The 17,671-nt window shown below is 39.8% G+C and overlaps 1 protein-coding gene across 5 annotated transcripts in view; it reads right to left on the bottom strand.

Moving 5' to 3' along the window:
• Positions 1-17,671, bottom strand: part of LRCH1 (leucine rich repeats and calponin homology domain containing 1) — a 215,359-nt gene that overhangs the window by 100,925 nt on the left and 96,763 nt on the right. For all 5 annotated transcript variants that reach the window (XM_027557224.1, XM_027557225.1, XM_027557227.1 and 2 more), the window contains exon 2: positions 6,607-6,751. In XM_027557224.1, coding sequence (XP_027413025.1) covers positions 6,607-6,751 — 145 coding nt within the window. The remainder of the gene's footprint in view (positions 1-6,606; positions 6,752-17,671) is intronic.

The following is a 17,671-nucleotide window of genomic DNA, read 5'->3' as shown; positions in this document are numbered from 1 at the left end:
CCATACAAACACTGATCTAAAACCACGTCTGTGATCAGGCGATACGTAGAATGGAAAAATCCCTTATGGAAGTCTTGCCAAGCTTAGGCTATACTAACAGGAATGGAGTCTGATAAGAAACACCTATTATGAACATATTCACACTTAATAAAGCCCTTCAACTACCAATGCTAATAACTTTCCCGGCACAATAATTTATAAATATGAACTAAAATTTTTAAGGGCTGTTGCCTAAAGGTTCCACCTTAAAGACAAATGCCCAGTAAGCGCATTAGAAAAGGCAAGGCTTCAACCCCAAGCTGCTGCTCCTGCGATGGGTAACTCTGATGACCACTTTCTACTCCAGCAGTCTGTGGAAAATAGTTTCAAATTTTAAGATGATACTTCCAAATTCCAACACGGTTTATTGTATTTTGGTGTCTTCCTGATGATCAGTCATTTCACAAAGCACAACCTAGTTACCAAAGGCAAGTTCCAAATATATACATATGCTATGCTGTCACTTCAGTCGTTTCTGACTCTGTGCGACCCCACAGACGGCAGCCCACCAGGCTCCCCCATCCCTGGGATTCTCCAGGCAAGAACACTGGAGTGGGCTGCCATTTCCTTCTCCAATGCATGAAAGTGAAAAGTGAAAGTGAAGTCGCTCAGTCGTGTCCGACTCTTATCGACCCCATGGATTGCAGCCTAACAGGCTCCTCCATCCATGGGATTTTCCAAACAAGAGTACTGGAGTAGGGTACCATTGCCTTCTCTGAAATATATATATATATACACACACATATATGTGTGTGTGTGTGTGTGTGTGTATACACATATATATGTGTGTGTGTATACGTATGTATGTATGTGTATATATATATATATATATATATATATACACATACCTAAATATTCTCCTTTCCCCTTTGAACCAGATGTGATTTTCGTAAAAGAGCAATACAAGTCTGAATGAGGAAAAACTCCTATGATCTTCATAAAAGAAAGAGTGATACAAGCTTGAATGAGCAAAACTCCTCTCCTTTTTCCAGTTTAAGAAGACATCACCCATTTTCTCTGTTTCTAGAAAGACAAAAATACTATCCTATAATTGAGAGATTCTTCAGGAAGGTCAATGCAAGGAGAAGCTGTGTTTCTCAGGGATAAAATTAAGATTCTGAGAAACAATGAAATTAGTTTTTGTTCATAACAAAAATTATAAAATCTATGCTTTCTAAGGCAAACCTAGGATGCAGGATGCTTCCCCCAAGTCCTTCAAATAGAGAGCTACAGTCTGAGGATTAAAGATTATTCTCCAAATGAGCCCCCAAAGGAATGTGGGGATACAGGTTATATACAGCCATCAGGAAGTTGGCTCTTTCTGCACATTGTTAAGCAGCCAAAAAGGATGCCAGGCTTCAGAAAAAGCAGCCAATAAAGATTCCTTGTATGGCGTGATAACATTCTGCTCAAGAGACGGCCCCCCTTCTTTACAGGCAATACCTAAGATGCTGGCAGAGAAAGGGGCTTCTAATGAATAAACCAGCTCCTGGCTCTGCACGTTTCACCCCAGAACAGTAAAACCACTAACCAAGAGTTCTGGAAACGCTATGATCAAATGCTGTGAAGAATGTGCCTTTTGGGGGCAGCTTCTGCTCCCCCAAATCTCTGAGATGAAACGTTGAAGCTAAGCTCCCTATTCTTAGTTTCATTCACAACACCCAGACACTTGCCAAAAGCTTTTCTGCTCTGTGTTCTTCTAAAAACTTTCTAAGGTACATTTTCTTCATGAGTCTCATCAACAACAACCTCTCCAACTGCTTAAAATAGGTCTTACACTTTGTGAGGTCTTCCCGTGTACCAGGTTCAAAGTGTTTGTTCCGATATAGGAACAAGTCTTGTTTAATCACTGGTATTGTTCTTGGCCACATTTCTTGGATTAAGACGCTTTCTAACAGGAGAAGACACAGTGGCACGTACATTAAATCAACATAACCTTCTGTTGTAAACACCAAGAAGAAAAGATTACAAGCCCAGTTTCTTCAAAGGACACTACATAAACAGCAATAAAGTAATGTTTTCCACAAACAGGACATTTCTACGGCGAGATCAAAAAATAGGAAACGCTGAAGTGTTTTTAACTGTGTTTTACAGTAAAGGTTTTCTTTCCATGTATTAATTAAACCCATCGCTAGTCTAAGATGGGACTGGGTTGCTGGCACCAAACAGCCATTTGACATTTAAAGATAATGTCGCTGAGAGATCCTACCAGCCAAGAAGCTGCAGATGCAGTGACACACCACCATCATCACCTCTATTGTCATCATCACAACACCATCAAATATCTATGACTGTTCACTCGGATGGAATATGCAATGCATCCCAGAGGGCGTCATCAATTTTGAATGGTTCCCATACATTCAAAGTGGCTTCACAGGACACGTCTCTTGTTTTAGAACACACAAAAATCAGCAATTTCTCCACGTGATTTATTTTAAAAAAGAAAACAATTAAAAATACAGTGAGACCATGTCTAATGTTATGCACAGCAACATGAAATCTGTGGAATCTGAAAAGCAGCTTCTCTGTGCTATTTTTTTGAGCAGCACTTTCTTTCTAGTCCTAAGTGTACTATGGAAAAGAAAGTATTTGGGGTATTTATTGATATAGTCAGCTGAACTTGCCTATCCGTTAAAGCTATTTCAGACCGTCCTACATCTGACCCAGTCTACAGTGTGCACTCAAAAGTAATTTACAGGATTTTCTTAATTTTCTGAAATGTATACTGACTTCCCCAACACATCTAAATTAGCTACAGTTTAGATTAAATGCTTAATTTGATTAAATGCTTCTATCTAGAATATATCTTTTCAGATGCTGTATGATACCACTTGTATGTGGAATCTAAAACTAGGGAACATAATGAAAAAGAAACCAATTCACAGATACGGAAAACAAACTAGTGGTTGCCAGTGGAAGAGGGCATGGGGAGGGGCATTACGGGACTGGGAGATTGAGAGCTACCAACTATTGGGTTGGCCAAAAAGTCCGTTCAGGTTCTTCTGTACCATCTTGCAGGAAAACCCAAACAAACTTCTTGGCCAACCCAATATTATGTATAAAATAAATAAGCATGACTTTCTCAGTGGTCCAGAGGTTGAGACTCCAAGCTCCCAATGCAGGGGGCCTGGGTTCAATCCCTAGTCAGGGAACTATACCTCACGTGCCTAAGAACCCGCACATGGCAACAAAGATCCCGTATGTTGCAACCAAGACCCAGCACAGCCAAATAAACAAGGTTTAGAAAATAAAAAAGCCATGAGGATATATTTTACCACACAGGGAATATAGCCAATATTTTATAATAACTATAAATGGAACGTAACATTTAAAAATTGTGACTATGTTGTATACTTGTAACATCTAATACTGTACATCAACTATACTTCAACTAAAAAATAATCAATTAGATAGATGGCCTATTAAAAAAAGAGCTTTTCTCGTTGGCATAATATTCAATTTGTAACTATCACACACACACACACAAAAGCCTGGACTGAAAGGGGATCAGCAGCTGTCCTACAAAGCAGTACTTTGTGCAGCATCCTGAGCATCTTGCCTCTTTTCCTAATATGTGGATTGGCAGCTTCTCTCTGAAGGCCAGGAGTCAATAGAATCCTACCATGCCTCTTCACCACACCCATTCATTTTATTTTGTTGACTTAAGTTTTCAGGAGAAAGACACGAAAAGGCCACAGTGCCCAACCCTGGTTGTTGTGAAGGGGACATCTGTCATGATCACAGACAAACACAACATTCTACATTCCTTCTGGTTACCAGCTGCCTTCAGAGTCGGAGTGGTGGTGGCTGGGAGTGGAGATGGTAGCCTGAAGACAGGGAGAACTCACACAAACAACACTATTATCATGGGATGTCATTACTCAACATCTCTTAGAAGACTTACAATTTAACTAGATGCCACTGGCATCTTCTATATATTATTGTATTACACATTTATAGATAAACAGATGTGACAGTCACCCACCATTTCAGAAGCTACAAATAAACCATTTAGGCAAATTTAACATTCTACCTCAAATCTCTCCCACAAAGAAAAACTCAGTACAAAGGTCTTATTCCTAGAATTTTCATTTCAAAAATCTAATAATCAAACAGGAGTTAGAGGCCTTATAAATGAATAGAAAAGATGACCATCTCCTGCTCACTTTAAAAATTGCCCTGTGTTGCTATTTTAGGTGACATTCTTAAAGTAAATGTGATAGAAGTCACCAAAGATAATCACATATGTACATATAGCACCATTTTAGATGAGACACATACATTTTTCATATACCTTGACATATTAAGAGTATCTCTGAAAAGTAAGAGATATATTTTTTCTTACTTTCATCCATTTATTTATCAATTCCTTTGAAGAGCTATGATTCAACACTAGAGAAAATGTCCTAAAAGATGGTAATATTAAAGTAGGAAATGTGAGCAAAGAAAACCAAAACAAAATAAAAATGACCTATATAAATGATTCCTGGGTTGGAAAGATACCCTGGAGAAGGAAATGGCAACCCACTCCAGTATTCTTGCCTGGAGAATCCCATGGACAGAGGAGCCTTGTGGGCTACAGTCTATGGGGTTGTAAGAGTTGGACACGACTTAGTGACTAAACCACCACCATATAAATGGGACCAAAAATAGAGAAATTAAATCCAGTGAGAAATGAAACCATTATCAGAAGAAAACGAAGTTTAAAAAGTTGGGTGCTTAATGACCCCTTTATTTCTTTTCTTTCTTTTACCTAGAAATACGTCACAAAACTTTGTTTACAATATGCCAAACACAACTTCAACCATTAACAGTTCCAATAAATTCTCTCTGTTCTTAATTGAAAGACTCCTGAGATTCATATTCCATACAGTCTTTCTACCATCTGAGAACAGTAACATTATTCTACCTTCAACTAGCCTCAACATAAAAATCATCCTATCAAAAACAATTTTATTACTGCTTTTAAAGCAAAATATAAATGCTGAGATTAGATTCCCTAGTATTTGTAGAATTTTATAGTTTATATCATGCCAGAAGAAATACGTCATCTGTTACCCCAAGGTTTCTCAGTGTGTATATATATATATATTTAATACTGTACAACAATGCAAAGTTAAATCTATTTAATTGTTGAAAGCAGGCTGCTGGCGGTGAAAGTATCAGGAGTAGGTCAGTAAAATAAACAGACCAACGACATATGCTCTTGGGTTATTTCCCCTATGTGGGCTGGGACTAGAAGACAGATGTTTTAGGGAGATAATAAGCCATGTCTATAGACATCACTATGCTGGCTCCATCAGGCAATTCCAGGTAATTAATACTCTGCTGCAGCAGAAATGGTATGAATGGTTCTTACACAAGAAAACTCAAATGAACTAGAAACCTGGAAAAAATGAAAGTTGGCTCTGTTGAGCTTCTAGTAGTAATAATAATAATAGTTTACATTTTATTTACCAAAAATGAAATAAAGGCCACTTAAAAACATGGCTAGGATTTATTTTTCACTCCCAAGGGAAAAGATATACAGTCCTAATGAAATGCAAAGGAAGCCCATTTTTGACAACAAAGAAAGCTGCAGAAGATTTCTAACCATCAGTGGTAAACCAAACCAAACAAATAAAAACCCTAAAATATAAATGACATTATTCTCTATCATAAATTAATACTATACCTGGTTTACTGGGAATCTTGCACTTTGAAGGCTGCATATTTGTTTCACAGCACAAACCCTGCTAGTCAGGCGCTATCCTTTGCAGAGTAAGATAATGCAACTGACAAGAGTGATGGCTGCTCAGGCTTGAACTCTGCAACTTTGTTTTAATAGTAGAGACAGACTTGATAGAACAGCTCCCCCTCTTGCCTGATATCCCAGATGTGAGCCAGGATTTAAGTATCAAGGAGTCAAAATCAGGCCAGAAAAGCTGACAGTCACAGCAGCGAAAGTCTAAAAGCTAGGCCTTAAAACTCTTAGTTTTCTTAACTTCAGGGCTACTCAGTACATTAATAGGTTACACTGTGTTGTGGTTAATCAGAGAGTCAGTACAGACCACTGACCCAAACTCAGCAAACACTGACCTAATTTAATGGGCTAAAGACAGCAAAGTCCTATCTTGCTAGAGTGGCTCAGTGTTCCTCCTCAGCTTTCTCTAGTGACCTAAGGTGAACAGGTTCAGTCAACTGTGGGTAGCAAATCCAATGTTTCCAATAATCTCCAAAACCAGGAAGGTCCTAATCTGCCTCAACCATCAATCCTTTCTCACTTCCTTCAGCCTTCCTCCTCCAAAATCTACATCAATATCCGAAGAAAACAGACCAACAACCTTCCAAGTATCAAACAAAAAGTATAAATGATGCTGTATCAATTATCTTAAGAAGCCAAACATCTTGCCCTATTGACATTGAGAAGTCGAGCACCAAAAACAATAATAATGGCACTATAAATGTATTATAAAAGATATTTCTTCAATAATCTTCATGTGATTTATTTCAAAGGGTGATCAGAAAAGATCAGAGAGAAAAAAACTGACAGAAATGCAAGTGATCTTTTTTCTTTTTTAAACCTACCTTAAATTTAAGTAAGTCAGCATCTGTAGATTAATGATGGCCTCCGGAATGACTCTGATACAATTATGATACAGATTAAGAATTTCCAGTGATACAAAATGGCACAACTCCATTGGAACTTCAACCAGTCTGTTTTTAGATAAATCTAAGAGAAAAGGAAAGAATATTTTGTCAATATATCTTCAACATAATCCAATACAATCTTATCAACTATCAATACCTTTTCTTTAACAAAGTTTAAAATAAATATTATAATCTAAATTTAGATCAACATTATTTTTTGTACCACTCTTACTACAGAGTTGTGATTCCCATTTCCTAGCATTATAGCCCAATTCATATAGAAGAACAAAAATACTACTGAAACAGTTTTAGCTCTCTATATCAGTTTGTAAATTCAGGCCAGGTACAGGGTAACTGAATCAATATTTACTTTTTTCTCCATCTGAAAATGGTTTCTCCCCCAGATGAGTATGTAAATCGAATCCTTTAATATATCTGAATACACATTTGCCTTAATATTTAAACTATTTAATTCAATTTTGCATTCATAACATATTGTCTCTGAACATGTCTTTTATACCTTTTCCAAACACACAGTAGATACTAAACAAGTATTTCATTCACCAGAATTACTAAGTACCTCAATGTACTAGACAACTCTGTTGTCTGTTAAGGATGGATACCGTGTCTGCTGCATGATCTGCGGTAAAACTGGCTCCCTTGGCCAAGTGTACCAAAGACAGTACCAGTGGGGACTTCTCTGGTGGCCCACTAGCTAAGACTCTGTGCTCCCCATGCAGGGGGCCCAGGTTCCACCCCTGGTCAGGGAACGAGCTCCCACATGCCACAACTGAGAGTTCACATGCTGAACTAAGACTCCACGGAGCCAAATAAACAAATGAATAAATAAAGAGCATCTAAAATAAAGAGTAATAACAGTCTACACAGTAATATAAACATACAATTGACAGCATCACCATCTCAACAATAAAAATGTGGAATAGTCCTTAATGTCCAAATCTAGGAATGGTATACATGACTGTAAAATGCCATAAAACACTGAATACAAACAAGAACTGCCACTCTTGAAACAGTAATCAACAGTAACAAATCACCTCGCCCTTAGTTAGGCAGGACTTAATCAGTAAGAACTGAAAATGTTCAGTAAATAACATTTCAGATTTACTTAAGGAATCACACTATATGTTGTGTATACTAATGAAACACAAATCAAAAACCTACCTCCCCAACTGACCTTCCAATAGATAAACACATAAATAAACAAAAGCAGGTTAGATGTCTTCAGAGGAAGAATTCTGGGAAAATTTTAAGGGACAATTCTGATCATATTTAAACCATTTCAAACCATGTGATAGGAAAGAAAGTTTTCAAATTCTTATTTAAATAGTAACAGATGATACTGATATAATCATCTAACAAAAAAGTACACAACAAGAAAACTACAGATGAATCTCCTTTCTAAATACATGTGTGAATCTAAATTTAAAAAGAGTCAACAGAATTAAACACTTACCTAAAAAGATTAACATATTAGGTTCAAGTAGGATTCATTCTAGAAACATCAGTATTTTCTAAATTATCTAAACATGTCATCAAATAAAGAGTGATACATGAAATAGTATATGATCACCTCTCCTCTTAACTTCTTTCTTTCCCTTCTCCTATGAGTCACATTACAATAAACATCTTTTAAGGTCTCTGAGAGTTTCAATAGGAAAGTCACATGCAAAACTATTAGCTGTCCAGGATCTGGCCTACAGGATCACCCTAATCCTTTAACTGAGCTATTCTGGATTTTTCCAGTTCTTTCTTTTGAGAGTATTATTGATTATAAATAAAGGTATAAGGTGTTAACAGTGAGCACATGAATGCCCAGACTACAATGAACAGACCAAATGAACAGACCTCCGTGTCCAGAGTTAGTGAGAATTTACCTATGTAACACGCCCTTTTCATCCTGGGTTTGGGTTCCAGTTTCTGCGTTAAAAGGGAAGAAATAACAAAACCTACATGGAGCTTAGACTCTTTCAATCCCTATAGAGAAACAGTTGCCTAGGTTAATTTAAAACAAAACTGAAATACAGAAAAATTACAAGTTTTCCTATCCTATTTGTTTAGATTCACTATCCAAATGATAAATTATTGACGGATTCATCAAAATTTACTAAGTACATGGTTTCTGCAGAAAAGAAAAACACAGAGGACTACTTTTTTTTTAAGTTTATAATTTGATAGATAAAAGGAGGCAAACCCTCAACTATAAGGTAAAAGGTTCCAATTGGGCTTAAAAAAAAAAAAAAAAAGATAGAAATAAAGAGGTAAAATCCAGGTGGGTATTTGTTATCACCCCTTTGAGCGCTCCCACTGAGCCAGACACCGTATCTGGAGCTTTGCGTCTAGTAACTCATTTAAACCAATGCAAGGAGCACCACCAACCTACAGATGAGTAAACTAGGCTCAGAAAGCTTCTGTGACTTGCCCAAAGCCACAGAAATCAGTAACCATATTCACAGCTAAGTATGTCTAACTCCAAGGCTGACCAAGTTCCCCACCCTTTCTCCTTGGAGCAATGGCCAGATCATGTATCCCACAGCTAGATTATTAGGAAGATATGGCGATTAAATCTTCACTGCATTTTCATTTGTCCAAAATACAATAAAAATCAAGTCAACAACATGTTCTGTGTAAAAACCCAGAGGACAAGAAAGTTAGAAACATTACATTCAAAAAAGAAAGTACTGAAAACAATGGCACCTGATGGACTAAATTCTGGAAGTGGTTACAGGAAACTTGGTGAGTAGAAACTGGCTTAAACTGCCAATTATCCTAATCTTATATAAGCACTCTGTTTCACTGAAGGGTTTAGAATGAGTTTTCAAATACGTCACTTATTTTTTCCTACTTGGATCTGAATATCATCTCAGTTCAGTTCAGTTCAGTCGCTCAGTCGTGTCCGACTCTTTGCGACCCCATGAATCGCAGCACGCCAGGCCTCCCTGTCCATCGCCAACTCCCAGAATTCACTCAGACTCATGACCATTGAGTCAGTGATGCTATCCAGCCATCTCATCCTCTGTCGTCCCCTTCTCCTCCTGCCCCCAATCCCTCCCAGCATCAGAGTCTTTTCCAATGAGTCTCAACTAGCTTTCTTATTGGAAGAAAGAGGGTACAAAAAAAAAAGGAACAGGTTTGCTTTCCTATGATTTACTGAGGCTCCTGCAGACATTATTTTGTACCCTTGGGCATCCACTAACTCACCATGGGAAAGATGCCCAGAATGGCTGGGAAAGTCAGTCTGGATTAAGACATTTTGACTTTGATAATCCAGAGTGGATAATCTGATTATAAACAATGGGGAAAAATGTCATACAAATTGGTTCAAAAATTTTCCTGTCAGCTGAAAACAAAAATAAAATATGGTCTGAACCGTCTTTAAAAACAAAAGAACCAAAAACAAACAAAAACAAAACACACAAGAAGGAAGAAGAGAAAGAAATCCAGGATTTAGCTGTAATTAAAGTCATGAGCAGACAGTTCAGGGTGCCCACACAGACGTGAGTGTCTCTAACTGGGACTCTTAGAGGGCAGATCCTTGCCGGAGGCAGAGAGAAACAAAGCAGGAGCCAGGCAGTTGTAGTAATATTTACAGACAGACGGGAAGAATAAGAGTTCACAGATAACAGGCAAGTGTTAAGAATGCAATTTGTATCTTTATTTTGAAATACAACCCAAACCAGTTTGGGCAAATGAATCAGGAGCTGTGAAAAGTCCAGTAAGTTCTGAATGATAGAAATATGTCAGTTCTTAAACTCGAGATAAACAGGGATGAAGAATTTGTGTTTATTTTTCTTGTGTGCTGCTCTAATTCTGTTATAAATACATGGAGCTATGAATGAAGCCACTTAAGAAATCTTTTCCTAAATAAAATATCTTCCTAGTATATCTCAACTGCGTTAGTATACTGGGATCACTTAGAAAGAAGGCTTTTAAAAATCCTGAAGCCTGGGGTCCATGGCCAGAAGTATCAGGGTGTGATTTGGGCATCCCTGGATGGCTAGTTGATCCCCACTATCCCTTTATTTTCAGACTTTATTTTCTTGGGCTCCAAAATCACTGCAGATGGTGATTGCAGCCATTAAATTAAAAGACGCTTGCTCCTTGGAAGAAAAGCTATGAAAAACCTAGACAGCATAATAAAAAGCAGAGACATTACTTGGCCAACAAAAGTCCGTCTAGTCAAAGCTATAGTTTTTCCAGTAGTCACGTATGGATGTGAGAGCTGAACCATAAAGAAAGCTGAGCACCGAAGAACTAATGCTTTTGAACTGTGGAGCTGGAGAAGACTCTTGAGAGTCCCTTGGACTGCAAGGAGATCAAACAGTCAATCCTAAAGGAAATCAATCCTGAATATTCACTGGAAGGACTGATGCTGAAGCTGAAGCTCCAATACTTTGGCGACCTGATGCAAAGAGCCAACTCATTAGAAAAGACCCTGACTCTGGGAAAGACTGAAGGCAGAAGGGGACGACAGAGGAAGAGATGGTTGGATGGCATCACTGACTTGATAGACACGAGTTTGAGCAAGCTCCAGGAGATGGTGAAGGACAGGGAAGCTTGGTGTGCTGCAATCCATGGGGTCGCAAAGAGTCAGACACGACTGAACCACTGAACAACAGTGATCCCAAGGCAAACACAGGTGATCCACCCTCTCAGCTTCCTATCTAAACCAAGACCCACCAACAGGTGGCGCTCTCCTAGAGGCAAGTGGTTGGGTCTGGGAAGAGTCTGATTTAGACAACAGTCTTGGGAAAGAAAACCGCACCAATTCAGTTTGATTAGATTCTTAGTCTAAATTCCAGCTCAACTAGTTCCAGATATGATTGGAGCGACAAAAATCCGATCTGCAATGGAGTTTTACATATCATCATCAGTTGGCTATGATCATAGAAAATTAGGATTTTTTTTTTCTTGTTGAATCTTCACCATAACCTAAGAAAGCAGGTGCAATGATCACTCCCAGTATGTGTGGATACTGAGGCCCAGAGAGGTTATGCAATTTGCCTCAGGACACAGAGCTAGTAAGTGGCAGAGGCAAGAACTAAACCAGCAGGCAGGACACCAAAGCCCTGTTTTCAAACATCACTGATTCAGCCTCGTAGGACTGCAGCTAGGGAAGGTCAGTTGTTCTTGTGGGGTATCTCTAATTTAAAAAATAATAAAAACAGATCCATTTTTTTTCTTTAAAAAAAAAAAAAATCCATTTCTGATACCTGGTGAGGAGGCATGAAATGATGTCAAAGCTCTGGACTAGAAGTAAGTGATTTTGACCAGGTCCTAATATCTTCTCCAGTGAGATGAGCCTGTGTCATCAGGGCCTGGTTGCCCATCCCGAGCCGGATTCAGTCCGTTCTTGCTGGAAACCTGCCCAGGGGCCTCAGCCTGCCCTGGGGAGCGGGGTCGACTGCAGCTCTGGGCAAACGGCCGGGCAGCAAACCGGAACCCCAGAACCACGTCCTCCCCGCGTCCGCTTCTTAATTGAAGCGTTCACATGAGAGCAGGGCAGCCAGAAATAAAACAATACGTTTCGCTCGGGCCAAAACAAGCTCTGCGAAGCCCTAAAATAAAGTAGCCAAATGAATAAAAATAAGCAGAGGAGCGTAGGAAAACAGTCAATGGAATCTGGTGTGCAGTCAGCACCCTCGGAGGCACGGTGTTGTTTTTGTATAAAAAAGGAAAGTTGTGCCTTGGGAGGGGCTGGATGACCCCCCCCCACCAGCCGCACCCCTCCAACAACAACATCCTGAGTGATCAGCCACCACAGCCACGAGCAGAAGGCTGACAGACCAGGACAGCTGGGAACCTCATTTGCAACATCCGTGCTTTCTGGTCTAAAGGAAAGGCCTGTTGGAGTCCAGTCATGCCCAGTTCCAGAAAAACTGAATGATCCATCTTTTAAGCTGAGAGTAAATATGTGATCACGGCTTCCCAGGTGGCGCTAGTGGTAAAGAACCTGCCTTGCCAATGCAGGAGACGCAAGAGACACGAGTTTGATCCCTGGGTTGAGAAGATCCCCTGGAGAAGGGAATGGGTAACCCACTCCAGAATTCTTGCCTGGAAAATTCCATGGGCAGAGGAGCCTGGCGGGTTACAATCTATGGGGGTCACAAAGAGTCGGGCACAACTAACAAACTGGAGCACAGGAACAGGGAATGGAAGTTTAATTTTAGCATATTAGCACTTTCCATGATGCCTCAGTAACTGGGTGAAGTGTGTGTCCTTCACACATAAATCTAAACCCCTGACCCACAGACAAGCATACAGGCCCCACTGTCTTCCTAATACTGACGGGACCCTCTGGGCCAGGCCACCTTCGCCCTCTTGCTCGGTCCCTTGCTGGGTCCATAGTTCAGAGACAATCCTTGGATGGAAGGATGGTCTGAGGCCACTTGCCCTGTCTGGACAATCTGTATCCATTCTCCCCTAGGCAGGCAGGGGTCTCCCCAGAAGAATCTCAGCGATATCCTTCTCTAAAGAACCACTGCACAATGTCCCAGGGGTCTAATCACCCCTCTTTCCCCACTCCAGGACAGACACCCCACCCGGCCTCACGATTCAGCACCCACAGCCAGCTCCCCAGACACCTGCACATTTGGGAGTACTCCGGAGTAAGAGACTTGCTCCAGGCAGTGAAGCAGAGCCCATGGGCTGCCTCATCCTTGACTCGGGAGATAAAACCACATGTCACTTCCAGGGTTAAACAGGCAGAACTAATAAACAGATTCATGAAAGTTTTGAATGAGTCAGTCAAGATCTCAGGCTACATCTCTAAGAGATCAATAAAAAAAAAAATCATCTTATCAAACACTAGAGACTTGTTAAACAGTTCCTCTGTATGAACCATGAAGTTTTCCCTGATTATCTACTTAAAATGTCAACCTGTCTGTCTTACCGCCCCTTCCTCTGTTCTACATTTTCTTTTCTGTCTTAGTGCTTGGATAGCCTTCTAATATAGCATACCATTTATTCATGTATTTTGGTTGTTCATTTTCTCTCTTCCTCAACCAGAATGTAAGTTCTGTGAAGGCTGGGATCTTTGCATTGTTCACTGGTATACAGTAAGAGTTTAATGAATATTCATTGAAGGAAGGTAGTAGGAAAGGAGATTCTTTGGTCAGACAGCTTGAGCTCAAACCCTGATTCCACTACTTGGTGTGTGCACTTGGAAATGATTACTTAATATCTCTATGCCTCAGCTTCTTCACTTGTAACATGAGGATAGTACTAGCACTGGCTTCACTGAGTTACTGGAAGGACTACATGAGATGATACACACAAATCCTTACAGCAGCATCCACACAGAGGAGGGACTCTAAGAATAGTCTCTGTCATTATGTTAGCTAATGCTGGGTTTCGAATACAGTATTTCTAGCAAGAAAAAAAGGCCTGGGCTGGGAAGGAGTTTAAAATCTAGGCAACAAGCACAAGAAGTACACCATATGTACAAAGGCTTCATAACACTAAATCAGAGATGAAACAATAGACAAAAACAATGGTGCATTATGAGCAAAAAAGCTGTAAGTTAGTTTGAACGTTACCCGTCCCAAGCAGAAGAAGGAAATAAGAAATAGAAGCTAGTTTTGGTAAATGCCAAAAAAAAATATGACAGATCCAGACTCTTGGTCTGGTGAATTTATTAACAGTAGATACCTACTTAAGCCCACAAAATACTAAAGAGGTAATTACATATTAGGGTTTCCCAAATGGTGCTAGTGGTAAAGAACCCACCTGCCAATGCAGAAGACCTAAGAGATGCAGGTTTGATCCCTGGGTGGGGAAGATCCCCTGGAGGAGGCCATGGCAACCCACTCCAGTGTTTTTGCCTGGAGAATCCCCATGGACAGAGGAGCCTGGTGGGCTCTAGTCCATGGGGTCGCAAAGAGTCAGACAAGACTGAAATGGCTTAACACGCATGCATGGCCTTTTACAGAACAAATGCATTGTTGAAATGTTGATAGCAAAAATTGATTTCTTTATGGTACCTCTCCTATCCAAAGCATTGCCAAAAAAATTAGGAAATAAAATTGTAAAAGACCACCATAGATAGAATTGGTGGGGGAAGGGGTTCCTGTCCCAAAGTATAACCATTTTACTTAATCTCTAAAAGGCTCACTCAGAGGCTGTTTACTCTTCAACATAATTCTAACAAATGATATTATTGCCTGTTTAGCACCACTGTGTTTTAGAAGCAACAAACAGATTCTACAAAGAAAAGCAGTCATAAGAAAGTGTGCTTCTAACAACAACAAGAAAAAAAATAACAAAGAGTAAAATATACATACACATTTTAAAATTTCAGTATTTTAAATTCAAAAATTCTAAATGTAATGGTCAAAACCCTTCTAAATATTATAGAACAATGGAGTTTTAGCACCAAAATAATACTCTCAATGTTGAATAATCTAGGACTAGTTAACACATTCGAAAATTAAACTAACTTTAAAATGTTCAAGAGAGCAGAGCAGTATCTATTTTTTTTAATGTTTTCATGTAAAATTACTCAAAACAAAACATCTTAAATGGTTACAGCTTCTGTGAAATGACCCATTCCCTAGTGATTCTGTTTAGCTAATGAATCATTTCCCACTTCCTTTAAGAGAATTTTGGCTCTGAGACATAATAAAAACAGCTCATCTTTAAAATGAGAAATACCAATTTAAAGGGAAAACACTAATTTTCTTATGAAACATGAATGCTTTAAGTAGTATTATTGCAAAAGTCAAAAGGTAGAATTAATTCAACTCTTCACCAAGGAATGAATGGAAAAGCAAAATGCAGTCTACACATACAATGGAACAGCGTTCGACTTTAAAAAGGGAGGAAAGTTTGCCACGTGCTACCACATGGGTAATCACTGAGATTATGCTAAGTGAAATAAGCCAGTCACCAGAAGACAAATACTGTATGCCTCCATTTACACAAGGTTCCTAAAGGAGTCAAACTCATAGAGACAGAAAGTAGAACTATGGTTGCCAAAAGCTGGGGAAAGGCAGAATTGTGTAGAGGGAGAGAGTTTTAGTTTCGCAAGGTGAAAAGAGCTCTGTGGATGGATGATGGTGACGGCACACACCAACGTGGATGTACTTAGTGCCACTGAACTGGACAGTTAAACATGGTTAACAGGGTAAATTTCATGTGACATGTTGTTATTTTATTACAATTTTAAAAAATGAATGCTTTTAAAAATGATCATAAAATACAAACATTATCCTGGAACCTGAAATTTCCCAGAGTAACAGAAATTACTAACCCTATCAGGTGGGAGGCATAAGTAAAAGGGACAGCTCTGGGAAATCTCACAAGGACAGACAGCACATCTACACTATAAATGCTATTAGGCAGCTCTACGACTGGGCGTGCGTGGGTGCTCAGTCGTGTCCAACTCTGGGACCCCAGGGACTACAGTCCGCCAGGCTTCTCTGGCCATGGGACTCCAGACAAGAATACTGGAGTGGGTTGCCAAGTCCTCCTCCAGGGGAACTTCCCAACCCTGGGACTGATGACCAAGTACCACTAACTCAGCAGTCACCTTACCCAACAGTGTTCTCTAGCTCCATCCATTGATCTACATAGACAGATACCCTCACTCATCACAATGCCAACGACTGCACATGCTGGATACACTTGGACCTCATAAATGATGGAAAAAAGAGTGAATAGCAGTGCCTGGAACTCAACGGATGACAACTGAGAAAAGAAATAAATTAGGGCATGGCTTCAGCTTTAACAATCTAGCAGAGCAGAAAGGAACAGAGACAGAGCCTGATGGTTAAATTCTAGGCAGACATGGGAAGAGACACAGTCACAGACTTTCCCAGGAACGGGGTCTCCCAGGGTGCAGAGGAGCCCAGGGGAGACATAGCAAGGGGCTCTAAGGAACAGGAGATAGTGTGGGCCAGTCCTCTGGCAGGTCAGACCCAGGGCAGCTGCTCAGGTGTTGTGAGCAGACCTTGGGTTCTCTGGAATGGCAAGAGGGAGAACAGGATCTCCGGAGCTTTCCCTGGGAGGTTCTAGAGCTCAAGGGGCCCTTCAGTAAATCACGTGATTGCTGCTGGACTAAAGCTGAGCAGCTGATGACAATTACTCACCAGCCAGTTCATGGACAGTCTCTGTTACACGGTAATTGCAGGAAAACTAGTTATTAGTGATTAAGGGATCTGACAAGTGCTGCAAGATGAGTAATATGGGGAAGGCAAGGAAGGTGAGTCCCAAGGGCCCTAATGGATCAAACTCACATGATTATACTGGAGTTAAAGGAAAGGAGTGGACTTGCTGTAAACAGAGCAGGGAGCAGGGAGGAACACAGAGCAGCTACCCGGGAACTCCATGGCCTCAGCCTGGCTGGAGCTTACAGTCACTCCAGGTTTACTACCAAGAATGAAACAATGCACTGTTGTGACTTGAGTACATAAATATGAAAACTCTCAACCATAAAAGAAATGTTGTTTGGTGGAAAGAAAGCCCTTTATAATAAAAATGACCTCATCATAAATTTTTCCCAGAATTTTTACATTTGTTAGCTTTAGAAATCAAATATACTGTAAAAGAGTCTGTGTGTGTGTGCTCAGTTGTGAATGTCAGATGACCATAATCATCAATAATTAGATGATGATGATATTATTATTTAATATTTTCTTGGCCATGCAACACAGCATGTGGGATCTTAGTTTCTAGACCAAGGATCAAACCTGTGCCCCCTGGATTGGAAGCCCACAGTCTTAACCACTGGACTGCCAGGGAAGTCCCAGATTATTTTACTATAAATTTTTAAAATAGCAAATAAAAACATTAAGAAAGTTAACATTACCCCCACCAAAAGTAGAGAGGATGGAATGTTTTTATAGTTAAACAGCCCCTTCACATATATTATTGATTTGGTCTCTCATTAAAAGGAACCCTTTTAGAGGCAAATCAAATATCATTTTTTACAGTCCTATAAATAATCTCAGGCATGAGACCATGTAAGATCTTTATCAAAGATAAA

Source organism: Bos indicus x Bos taurus, chromosome 12 (genome assembly GCF_003369695.1).
Source record: "Bos indicus x Bos taurus breed Angus x Brahman F1 hybrid chromosome 12, Bos_hybrid_MaternalHap_v2.0, whole genome shotgun sequence".
NCBI lineage: Eukaryota > Metazoa > Chordata > Mammalia > Artiodactyla > Bovidae > Bos > Bos indicus x Bos taurus.
Note: the sequence above shows the minus strand (reverse complement) of the source record. Positions and strands in the feature narration are given on the sequence as shown.